This window comes from Sminthopsis crassicaudata, chromosome 1 (assembly GCF_048593235.1).
Source record: "Sminthopsis crassicaudata isolate SCR6 chromosome 1, ASM4859323v1, whole genome shotgun sequence".
Lineage (NCBI taxonomy): Eukaryota > Metazoa > Chordata > Mammalia > Dasyuromorphia > Dasyuridae > Sminthopsis > Sminthopsis crassicaudata.
The window spans coordinates 183,857,115-183,870,552 of NC_133617.1; the positions used below are offsets into that span (position 1 = coordinate 183,857,115).

Sequence of the window (13,438 nt, forward strand, 5' to 3'; positions counted from 1 at the left end):
TATGACATTTTTAGCCAATAGGATCCCCAATTCTCTGTATTTACTTCAAAGACATTTTTAATATGTGATTTATGTTTTTGTATGTGGAGCATGTATGTGAAGCTCATATCCTCTCATTTTGAAATTGAATAGTCTAAATAATCATCTATGTGTCAAACTGCATAGGGACCATCCAGAAGAATCACTAGTCTTAGAGGAGACATTCAGCTTTTCTCTCCTCCATGCGTACTCCAATCCAGCCTGCATGCTATTTGTTCCTTATAACCTGATTCTCCAAGCACTTGTACTTAGTTTTCCTTATTCTCATTTCTCCTCATCTTTGCCTCTTAGCTTCTCTGGCTTCTTTCAGGACCCAGCTCAAATCCCACCTCCTGGACATATTTCCTTGTCTCCCTCACCCAACACCATCCTACTAGTGGTTCCCCTCCCTGATTACCTTCTATTTTATATTTGTAATGTATATTATTTCATATATTGCAATGCATATAGTTTTTATGTGATGTCTCCTATAGTTGCATGTATAATCCTTGCTAGTGAGTATAGTGTTTTTATCTTTGTGTTTTCAGGTCTAAATACATTCCTATCATATAGTAAATGCTTAGTAAATGCATGTTGACTGTCTGATGACTATATTGCAACTCCTTTTCTTACATATCTCAGGATAGTGGTTTTATTGATAAATCTGAATCATTGAGAAGAGGCAATATTTTGTTTTATATATTTGGTTTTAAAAGATTGTTAAATGTATGGTAAGAAAAGGTAACATACTGACATTCAGAAGATTAAATCACAGTTAATTGGGAAAATTTGGCCATTTATGAGGTGTTTCTATGTAGCTTATATTTTAGTCTAACAATAAGATAATAGAATGAATTAATGTTTGGTTTACATAGGTTACTTAGTGGAAGAAATAAAATATGCAAATTTTTTCTTCTGTAATTAGAAGAAATTGTTTCATGCTTTTGGCGAGGTTCACATATTAATAAAATATAATAAATTGTTTTTAATTCTTTCAGAAAAGCTCAAGAGGAAGACAAGAAAGTGGTTTTAGCTGGATGTGTTCCTCAAGCACAGCCTCGTCAGGACTACCTTAAAGGCCTGAGTATCATAGGGGTAAGCCATTTTGACAAAAATAAAAAAGAATTTTTATATATTGTAAAATTTCTTCTATTTTGTTTTGTGTTTTACATTTCAATGTAATTTAGTGCTGATGGTGAAACTAAAGCTATGCTGACTTTTTTACAATGTCATTCCTGCTGAATAGAAGCTTCTAGAATGAAATATTTTACAAGTAATCACAATACATGTATGGATACATGGATAATTTAAGTCACTTCAGCATAACTACTTCTCTTTTCTCTTATGTGCCCAAAGTATATACCATGCTTATAGCAGGTCTTAAAATTTAATTTTAATTATGCATAAAATTAAGTTCATGACTTTTGACATCTGTAAGAATAATTTATTCTGTATTTCTAATTTCCATACCCTTATTAATAATATTGCAGAAACCTGTTCTTGTAAACAAAGAAAATTCAGCATATTTTAGAGCTTTAGTTTGCCTTTATCATTTGTATATATTTTCATTTCTCTTGGTTTGAGGAGTAAACTGGATTTACATTTTACAAATATATAGTTTTAAAAATATTGTGTATTTACAAACATTGGACTCACTTTATTATTGAATTTGTAGTAAAGCAGGTCTGAATTAATTCTTATTTCCTTTAAGTTATTTAATTTAGCAACTTAAATTTTAAAAAATAAAACAGACAACTCTTATTCTGTGACTAATCTCATAAAGTGAGCTGAAATATACCTCATCAGTGTAATAGTATGGCCAGCTCTTCATAGTATTGAAGATAGTAAATTTCCATTTGCATTGTCCAAACAGTGTATTTCTTATCCTTGGATATAACTCTGTAATTCAGTGTATTTCTTATCCTTGGATATAACTCTGTAATTCTAAGATGCTGGAGAAACATACCATAGGGTTATAAGACAAATTAATATATATGTATTAATTTAGGTATACAATCAGCTACTTGTACAATTAAGATATGTCTACATATGGACATCTCATTTCTTATTCTTGTACATGTAGACATATCTTAATTGTACAAGTAGCTGATTGTATATCTAAATTAATACATATATATTAATTTGTCTTATAACCCTACCTACATTTTAACAGTATATTAAGAATAAATAAATTTAGCAAAATTCTACTATCATTCTTTTATACTTTTAATTTTATATACTAAATCTTTATTATTGGAGTGCTTATTTTTTTCACTGATAGTAACCAAGCACATGAAGAATGTCTTCTTAGAAGGGAGCAGTTAATCTGCTATAAGTTGGGTCAGGTATTTTAACAAGTGTTAATGGGTACTAAAACATAGTATCAGTCTTGGAGGCACTGGACTACTATTGAGGACCTAGCTCTCACACACAAAAAAATATGTGACTATGACTAAATCACTTGAAATTCTTTGGATTTCATATAGAGAACTTTAAAGGCGGTATAAGCCCGAAGGTTTTCTTTGATTTTGATATGCACAGGCATATGAATTCAGTATTGCTGGTTACCATAGGACAAATTATTGTTATCAAGTTTGAATATTTGTATTCCTTTAATTATCAACTTGTAGGTGTAGTAACTATTATTTTTAAAAGGTTTATATTTATAAATTTATAAAAGGCCTATATTTATAACTCTATAAGTATACTTTTTCCCTCAGGTTATGAGTATATTTATTTCTATCTGGTCTCTTTTCATTCAATTATGGTTTGTTTTGCATTATTTTGGTGGAGAAATTGGTGGTGGCATTTTAGATACATGATTTATAATATTTTGAAATATATAATTTAGCATAATTATTGAAAAATTTCAAATTATAAACCATCCTATTTTGCCAGTTATAAACCCAACAAACAGGTGCATTTTCTTCTCAGTGATGTAGAGAATAGTGGTTTTAAGCAGGTATCCACATATCTCAGGAAATATACATTGGTTGATTTGCTTTGGAATAAAAATTTTTTTGGTTAGAGATGCTTTAATCTTAAAACATCAAATAGCATGCATGATAATTGTGTTTTAAATGCAAACCTTTCACATAGAAAATGTTGGGGGGAAAAGCATTTAAATGATGCTATGTTTATGAATGTTATTGTAATACATAGCAAAAGCTAAGTATAAACATCCACCGGAATAATTTCATTGCAAAAACAACCCCCACCCTTTTCTAAAAAACATTTTCCTCAAATTATGTATAGAAACAATTTTTAACATTTGTTAAAAAAAACTTTTCTTTTTGAATTCCAGATCTTCTCTTTCTTTTGTTACTTACTCATTGAAAAAGTAAGGAGTTTGATATGTTATACATGTGCAGTGATAACAGTGCATATTTTCATATTACTCATGTTGTGGGAAAAAATACAGATCAAAAGAAAAAAACCCAGAAAAATTAAGTTAAAAAAAAAAAAAGCCTTAATCTGCATTCAGATTTCCTTAGTTCTTCTTCTAGAGGCAGACAGGTTTTTTTCCATAAAAAGTTCTTTGGAATTGTCTTAGATCATTTTGTTGCTGAAAATAATTCAGTCAGTCTTTGTTAAAGGGAATAACAAAGCAGGATATATAAAAATTACAGATTAGAAAGCTAAGGTTTAGAATGTTTAGGGAATTTGCCTGTGTTTTTGCCAATAAGTTTTGTATGCAAAATCACAATCTGAATTTTTTCTGATTGTAATTATGTCATGTACTATTTTATAGTCATTTATTATACTGGATCAAATATTTAAAAGCGAAGGCTTATTGTTTTGCTGGCATCATTAAGGAGTAGTAGGGAATCTATTTTGTTTTAAAAAGCAAGGATCTTTTTGTTTTTTAATCCATACTTATATATTAAAAATAGAAGACATTCATTTTTATTGTTGACTCTTATTTTGAGGCAGACTGAATATCAAATATTAGCTGAATGAAATTTTATATATACAGAATGTTTCAGAAATCAGTTTTGGGAGGATTAGATATTAAATGTTGATTTCAAATGAAACATTTGTGATTAATTGTTTTCTCTCATAGTATATCAAAATGACATCACTATGTTAGTGTCAATGTGTTGTGTATGAATATGGCTGATCAGACCACTATCAGGTTGGAAGGAGGAATTGTCTTGGATTGTGCTGTGCGTTGGGCACAAAGATTCCATGTGATCATTTGGAGAAGAGATGTCTCTAAATTTTCACATTTACTGTTTCTTTTGAACTAAGTGAATTCTGCTTTGTAGAAGCCTTTGATGCAAGCTTACCATGCTACATGGTCTTGTGCTATTGTTTCCCAAGTCTCACAATTGATTTCAAAGTTCTTTAGAGAGACCTTGAGAATGTCCTTGTATTGCTTCTTCTAACCTCTGTGTAAGTATTTGTCTTGTGTGAGCTCTTTGTAAAATTGTCTCTGAAGCAAAACTGTGTTTGGCATTCCAACAGCTGGCCAGACGTTTTGTTATTCAAGTTCTGTCCAGAGAGTTTGAATGCTTTGCAGTTTGCCTTGAGAAAGGACTTCTGGATCTGGTACCATCTTGCCAGATGATGATCTTCAGAATCTTCCTAAGACAGTATAAATGGAAGTGGTTCAATTTCTGGGCATTGGTGGTGCTGATAGACCTTCATGGACATACAGCAATGAGGTCAGCACAATAGCTTTGTAAACTTTCAGTTTAGTAGGCCATGTAACACTCCTTCTTGCCCACACTTTCCTTTGGGGCTTTCCAGACACTAAGCTTGTTCTGCCAATGCTCCCCCTTGGTAGTACATCAACCTCATCATCTGTGTGTGCTCCCAGGGTCAGTGAACTTATTCATACAGTAAAATTTCTCTGCTTCTTATAACTGATGGTTCCATTTAGGAATGGTGTGATGGCTGATGGAGAACTTCTCTTTTCTTATTAATTATCAGACCAAAATTAGCACAAGCAGCAATGAATAGGTTACACTGAGTGTGCAAACATCTGCACACAAAAAGATGCACACTTCATTTCTCCCTTCATTTCAGTACTGCTTTTTCAAGTTAAATAATCTGCCATCACTATAGTAGCTGACCTTGATGCTGTTTTCATTCAGATGCCTCATTGAAGGCATCTGACTACATCACTGAAAACATGGGAGCAAGTTTTAATTCACTCCATTGGTAATTCAAAAAGTAAGCATTGTCCATTATCTAGAATCCCTTCCAGGATTCCATCATAAAATTTAGGTATAGTCCACATGAATTTCTCTGGGCAACCAACTTTTGTTGTGATCTTACATAGGTTTTCATAAATGACAGTATCAAAAGCCTTGTTCAGATAGATGAACATTGTGTACAAACTTCTGTTCTGCTCCTTGTATTCTTCCTAAAGTTGTTAGGTAACAAACACCCTGTCAATCATTTCTCAACCCTTCCTGAAGCCACATTTGCACTTCTTTTAAGTGAAGGATTATTTGATTAAGGAGGATGCTAGCAAGAATCTTGCTGGCATTACAACCTGTTTCCCTTTCTTTTGTAGAGATCAGTAGCAGAGTCATTCTTGAGCCACCTCTTACCATATAACCTAGAAAATTTCAATCAGCTTTTGGATGAGTAGTGAACCCTGCTGCCTTGTAAACCTCAGCTAGAACTTTACCACATAAGAAAAGCCCAATGGCCCTAGAAACCTGTTCTTGAGTTGAAAGTTTGGATAGAGAAGGATTGACTAATCTGATTGACAAATCAATGGATTTGGCACTGGTTGATGATTTTCTGTTGAGAATACTATAGAATTGTTCAGGCCATCTCTTTAGTATCATGACGTTATCACTAATCAATATGATTCCTCTCAGCACTGAGTAGTTGAGATACATTAATGATCTTTGGCCTATAAATAACCTTAAGAATATCATTAAAAGTGCTTTGGATAGTTACTATCAATGTAAAACTGAATTTCACCTGCCTTTTTACTGAACCTAAAACCCTGTATCTCTCTTAAGTTCAACTTCTACTTTACTTTGATGGAGTTAAATGCTGCCTTTCTTAGAGATAGTTGAACTCTCTCTCTGGCAAACCAACTCTGGCATTTATTTTAAAATTTATTCATTTAAATATAAAACTTATTTTTAATTTTGTGACTTTGAAATTTCATTTCATTGTCATCATTTTCATCAAACCAGTCCTCATGTTTGTGAGTGTTCTGGCCAGACAAATAAATGCAATGCTTTGAAATTTTTGAAAGATGCCTATTCCTTTTCTGTTTTATTGTTGCCAAGCATGTGTTGACTTAGCTTTCTCTTCAAATTAGCAACAAACTGTTCATGCTCAGAGAAGCACTCTTATTTATTGATATTAAGTCTTTTGGTAGTTGTCTTGCCTTGGGGGGGGTCTACCACTTCTGTTAAATGTGAATATTTCACATTTTATACCAGACATTACCTTAATCACTCATGTGCTTTTTGTTTCTTCTCCTTGCAATAGCATTGTCATTAAATACCATTGTTTTCTCTGAGAGCCCATCCTTTGATAAGCAAAAAATTCTCTTGGTGATGAGTTCATGAGATTCACAAGTGTATGACTGTTGATGTTGCTGTTTCCAATTCCACTTCCAATTCCCAAGAATAAAGGACTCTCTGCTAAATCTGATATACTGTGCCTACTCTGGTGCTAAAAGTCACTCCAAATTGCAAGTGTGCCCTTTTTTGGCACAAATTAGGCATATTTATAAACCATTGGGAGGCTTAGTGGCAGCTTATTTTCATTTATGATATTTATGACAAGTTGATGTTTTTTTGAGCCATGACAGACCATGAAAAGTAAGGACCATGAAAGTAAGACAAAAGAATCATAAGCAGTATTATTCTGTATATATCTTTAAATAGTATTAAGTACTGATATATAACTATATAGCAAATATATATATATAACTATATAGCAAACAAGCTTATGTGACTTTAAGTGTGTTTAGAGTTATGTAATTATTTATTTCATAATTATATGAAAATACTCTGTATGAAACATTTCTGATAACTTTTTTTTTTTTTTTTATTCTTTAAAATACATATCATCTAAATGTTGGAAGGGGATGTGGGAAAAGTGGGACACTAATACATTGCTGGTGGAATTGTGAACTGATCCAATCATTCTGAAGAGCAATTTGGAACTATGCTCAAAGGGTTATTATTAAATAGTGCATATTCTTTGATCCAGCAATATTTCTACTGAGCCTGTATCCCAAAGAGATCTTCTTCTTTTTTTTTTTTTTTTCTCCCTGAGGCTAGGGTTAAGTGACTTGCCCAGGGTCACACAGCTAGGAAGGGTTAAGTGTCTGAGATCAGATTTGAACCCGCATGTGCAAAATTGTTTCTAGCATTTTGTAGTGGCAAGGAACTGGAAACTAAATGGATTGCTCATTAGTTGGAGAATTGCCAAATAAGTTATAGTATATGAATGTTATGGAATATTATTGTACTGTAAGAAACGATTAGCAGGATGATTTCTAAGAGGCCTGGAGAGACTTACATGAAGTGATACTAAGTGAAATGAGCAGAACCAGAAGATCATTATACACAGCAACATTAGTATTATACAACAGTCAATTCTGATGGATATGGCTCTTTTCAACAATGAGATAATTGATGCCAGTTCTAAGGATCTTATGATGAAGAGAACCATCTGCACCCAGAGGATTGTGCTACCTGAGTATGAATCACAACATAGCATTTTCACTATTTTTGTTGTTGTTTGCTTGTATTGTTTTCTTTCTCTTTTTCCCCCTTTTTAATCTAATTATTTTTTGTGCAGCATGATAAATGTGGAAATGTATATAGAAGAATTGCACATATTTAACATATTGGATTTCTTACTCTCTAGGGAAGGGAGGAAAAAATTAGATCACAAGATTTTACAATGGTGAATGTTGAAATTATGCATGTGTTTTGAAAATAAAAAGCTTTAATTAAAAAAAAAAACAGATCATCTTAATCAACCACAGTAATTGATATGATTATCTTCCTAAAATACGAAATGTAATAGAGAATATGAATGTGATTGTAAGTATGGTCATATTCAGCAAATTGGCAAAAATGACCAATTATGAGAACAGTGTGGAAGGTGTGACAATCATATTATATGATTGTACTTTAGTATAATTTTGGAAAAAATTTAGAATTATAATGATAAAGTGATTAAAATGTCCATACACTTTGACCAACAATACTACTACTTAGACATGTATCCCAAGGAGTTTACTGGTGTGTGTGTGTGTGTGTGTGTGTGTATAAATCATTTGGGCAATGGCTAAACAACTGTTAGCTAGCACTTGAATACAATAAAATAGTATAATCAGATAAGAAGCAGTGAATATTACTTAAATGGAGTAACACGGAAAGATTTAAATGAATTGATTTCTGAATGCAGTAAGCAGAGCCAAGAAAATTTAGATGACAAATATAGTTATGTAAATGAAATGAACAACTACCTCAAAACAGTCAAAAGTGAATGGTGGTAAAATTACCAAGATATGTAGGCCAATATGATAACAGAAGGTAGTAATAAAATTTATTTTAAAAATAAAAAGCAAATTTTACAAAGAGTATGTTGGCAATTCTGACTATATTTTTATGAAACTTTTCTTTTTACTAATACTGATTTTAAAAGCTAATATATTTGCATATAAAATAAAATCTAATTTTACATCAAAATAGTATTTATTGAGCATTGTACTATGACATAATATTTATGTATTCTTTTATTGATCCATTAAATGTATCAAAGTAGTATCTCAGTAATATCTTTTTGTATGTTATAGTAATAGTTTTCTTTATATATTCAAATAGAAATTTGGTGCTCATACTGAATTACTAAAATAACTTTGCTTTGAAGAAATTTTACTGAACAATGAGTCATTGATGTTATTTATGAATTGTTTATTCTATGGTTTCTTTTCTTCGTTGTAGAAAACATATGGAGTTAGTAATAGAACATATTGCATGTCTTTTTATGTATATCTATATATTAGTAAAAGCCTTAAGGATGAAAGATACTGTTTTATTTATTTTGTTTGAGTTCTATGCCAACTGCTGAGCTCTTGAGTAATCAGAGCTACAATTTATAGTATTAATTAAGAAAATCTTTCCATGTATTCTCACAATGAATTAGTGTTATATTATATTTTGTGAATCTTGGACCTGCTCTCTTTCAAGTTCTTGTATTTTCTTGTTCTCTCTTCCTTGTGCTTTTTCTTCTTTACTCCCTTTTTCCTGTGTCTCTTCTGTTGTGTCTAATACTGCTTTCTTTCGAATAGAAGTAGATCCTTTTTTTTCTCCCAGACCTTTATTATTGCAATAATTAGAAAAAAAGTTTTGCTAAATAATAGTGGTATTTTGAGAATCATGTCAATTCATATGATCATAGTTGGAACTCATAAAAATCTACATCTATTTCTCATGTCATTGACTCTGCAGCATAAATTTCAAAGATTACAATAAAAAGAATTTGTTAGGATCTCTAACATTGATTCAAAGAGAAATGTCATTACATTTAAATTTTCATTGACTGTGTAAATCATTTTAAAATTTCATTTTCTTTTATTTTTTAGGTTCAGCAAATAGATCGTGTAGTTGAAGTTGTGGAGGAAACCATTAAAGGTAATTAGATATAGAAATGAACAAAGATATTCTAGTTCTTGAAACTAAATACTGATGTGCCCATGTACCTCTTGTCTGATTGTAAGAATCCAATATGCTTGGGGTCAGAGACAAGAACTGGTGTGATCATGAGAAGTAAAGAGACAGGATATTCTGTATAGCTTGTTTAAATTAATGGTATAGATGATAAGTTCTATAAAAAGTCATAAAAGCATTCCACTGCTCTGATTTGGAGAAATCATTGAAATCACTCCCAGAAGAGATGGCAGCAGACTAGACTTTATTTATTGAATAGAATTTAGATTTGGATTTGGGGAGCTGAGGAGAAGAATGAATCAGAATTTTCTCCAACAAAGTTTTCAGTTTGATGATGCAATAGTTGAAATGGATAGTAACAATGTGATTTCAGTGTCAGAAAGTAGAAATCATAGGATGGGGTGACATGTTGGATTTGTGTGTTGCTGAAAGAGAGCAAAGAGTTCAGGATGACATGTATATGAGAGATTGTGAGTACTCTGAGATCTTCAAAAGTAATAAGGAAGTTAGGAAAAGAAAAGGGATTGGGAGGGGCCGATAAGCTCAATTTTGGATGTGCTGAATTCAAGATGTCTGATAATTAGAGATGCTGGATTAGAAATCAAGAGAGAATTTAGAGCTAGATAAATAGAATCTTTGGCATGGAAATGTTAACTGAATTCATGAGAGCTGAGAAGTTCACCAAGAGGGGAGACACCCAGATTTAGCAGGCATGACAGTGGAGCAAAAGTCAGCAAAGGAGATTGAGAAGGAATGATCAGATACTATAAATGTTGTGTTTGTTTTGGTAGGTTGATTCTAACATAGTTTGTGTTTTTAGCATATTGAAAGATAGTTCTCTTTTTTCATTGTCTTAGTTTTTTTAATTATAAAAATATTGATGAAATTTGCAGATTAATTTTGTATTTTGCTATATCTTGCAGTTGAAATTAATTGTATCAGGAATTTTTTCATTGATTCTCTGGGGTTTTGTAATTATAACATTTTATCTTAAATATATGTAATTTTATTTCCTCTTTTCTTGTTTATTCTATTGATTTTGTTCTCAACTTACTGTTATAGCTAACATTTCTAGGACTACTTCAAATAATAGTGTGGAGAGGAGATATCCTAATTTGTTTTTTACTAGGACCTAGCATGTCATTCTTTCAAATAATGCCAACTCTTATTTTAAATATATGTCCTTTGTTTATTTAAATAAGAATCATTTTTTAGCGCTTTTTAGAATTTTTAAACATAAATTAATTCTCTTTTGTCAAAAACCTTATTTTTCTGCATGATTCTGGAGTTTGTGACTATAAAGGAATATATCTTTCTATCCCTGGTATTCCACTGCTAAATTTATATTTTTTATATCCTAGAAATTGGTGTTAAAAAGATAAGTCCCATGTACAATGAAATATTTTCCAAGAATTGGAAAGGCAGATATCCAGGGCATTGGGGAACAGCTAAATGAATTGTTATACCTAAGGGTAACATGTTATTGTTGTGCTATAAGAAATGATGAATCTCATGAATATGGGAAGACATATGAATGTCAAATAAAGTAAATATAAGCAGCACAATAAATAAATATTATTACAGAAATGTAATTTGAGAGAAACAGTTGAAAAAGAATGAGGCTAAGTTAACAGTGATCAAACTTGTCTGAAAAAGAAGATTCTTTGAGGTTTTGAGGTAGTGATAGGATAGGAAGAACAGGGTCATGTGACTTACTTAACTTTACACCGATGTTAAGTGTCTGAAGCCAGATTTGACCCTAGGAAGATGAATTTTCTTGTCTCTAGGCCTGATTCTCTTATCAGCTATGCCATCTAGTTTCTCTTCTCCCAAATTAATATATAACTTGCAGTCATATGATCAGTAAGTTAGAATCTACCTTCTATTCAGCCACTAAAGTGATTTTTTCCCCCTAATGCCTAAGTGCAATTATATCACCACCTACTACTCTAATTAACTCCAATAGCTTCCTATTGTCTCCAACAGCAATTGCAAAATCCTCTGTTTGGTATTCAAAGCCTTTCATGACCTTTTCATTGACCCTCCTACCTGTTCAGCACATCATTTTTGCACTAGTGATGCTGGATGATCCATTTCCACTCTGGTTATTTTCTTTGACTGTCCTCCATACCTGGAATTTGTTAGTAGTCTTCAGTGAAATCTAAATCTGAACCTGTTTGTCCAGTGACTTGGAAAGCAGTCTACTCCTACCACATTTGATATTTATGTTCTTTCGGTTCTTTTTCTGAATTGATAGTGAGCTTCTTATTTCACTTTTCTTATGTATTGATAGTAAGAGTATGATTTCAGGAGTGTAGAACAAGGGGGTGTGGTCAGTGGCAAATTCAGTTGGAAGTGCAAAATTTTATAATGCCTCCGTATTTATACTATTTTTTTGTGCTTCTGCCTTAGTTGTGGAAATGGAATTTCTTTGTTATATTTTGTTGTCTATAATGTTATCTAAAGGCGAATTTATTGCCATGTTTATCCATTTTCCACATCTGCATATAGTAATTCAGTTCAAATAAATGCCCTTTCAACTTTGTTTTTAACTAATGTCTGAATAATAATTATTAATTTATTTTGGTAATCAGCCAAGTCATTTCAATTTCTATGTGTGGTTTATGTGTATGATTAGTTTAGAAAATATTATATTTTGAGACCTTTCAGTATCGAACTTGAAATCTTATACTTTCTTTTCAGTGAAATAAAGAATCATTTTACTATATTTTTCCTGCATTCAATGCTACTGGATTGAACCATTTCTATGAATTTTCCTTCTGTACAGTATTCTTAAATCATAATACTTATAAAAACATTTGGATCAATTTCCTCATATCTACAGTACTGAAAATATTACTAACAGATTTTCAAATTGGATTTTTTTTTTTATACTTTAGATTGAAATTACTGGCCATAAAATTTGTCTGTTTTAGAAAAGACTTTTGTTTATTAGAGAAACCTGTATAATATCTGTCTTCTGTATTTCTTTACTTATTTTATTCTCTAATATTAGTTGATTGATTGGTGGTTGTACTTTGTTCTGATAGAGTGACAAGAGAGCTGAACTAAGTAGCAAAATTATTTACATATTCCTTCCCCAAGAAACTTAGAAATTTTCTCAAAAACTAGATTTCTTAAAATGTCATGATTATGTGGTCTCATTAATTTTTTCATAGATTTAAATTTGCCATGTTTTGCAAATAATGAAGCTTTTAAAAAATAAATCTTAAAAAATTTCTGCTGTTTGAAAACTTTGCTTCTATGAGGTAATAAAATTTATATTATATTATATTATATATATTATTATATAATATTTGCCACAAAATGCTGAACATCCTTCTTGTCCGCATTAAAATTGAATATGCTGATTTTGAATATTATATGCCTCAGGGTATGTATTGAGACAAGAGTTCAGTGGCTTTTCCAGAGTCAGAAGCTAGTAAGAATCTGAGACTGGATTTGAACTCAGGCCTTCTCAGGATCTTCAGCCCAGCAATCTAATCCCTGTGCCACCCATTTGTTCTAGCACCCAGCCTAATCCATTAGTCATATATTCATAGATTTAAGGCTGGAAGGACTCTTTAAGGTCATTTCATCTACCCTCCTTATTCCACAAATGAGGAAACTGAGGCTCAGAGACATTAGTGACATGCTCATGATTGGGTAGCTAGCAAGTAGCATAGACTAAATTTGAGCCCTTTTTCTCTTACTCCAAGTTCAGTATATTCTTTGATTATATTATGGCCACT

The 13,438-nt window shown here is 31.6% G+C and overlaps 1 protein-coding gene across 3 annotated transcripts in view; it reads left to right on the top strand.

The window, feature by feature from the left end:
• The window catches only part of CDKAL1 (CDKAL1 threonylcarbamoyladenosine tRNA methylthiotransferase), a 625,067-nt gene that overhangs the window by 130,991 nt on the left and 480,638 nt on the right, over window positions 1-13,438 (top strand). For all 3 annotated transcript variants that reach the window (XM_074272562.1, XM_074272579.1, XM_074272570.1), the window contains exons 6-7: window positions 1,017-1,113; window positions 9,602-9,650. In XM_074272562.1, the coding sequence (XP_074128663.1) occupies window positions 1,017-1,113; window positions 9,602-9,650 (146 nt within the window). The remainder of the gene's footprint in view (window positions 1-1,016; window positions 1,114-9,601; window positions 9,651-13,438) is intronic.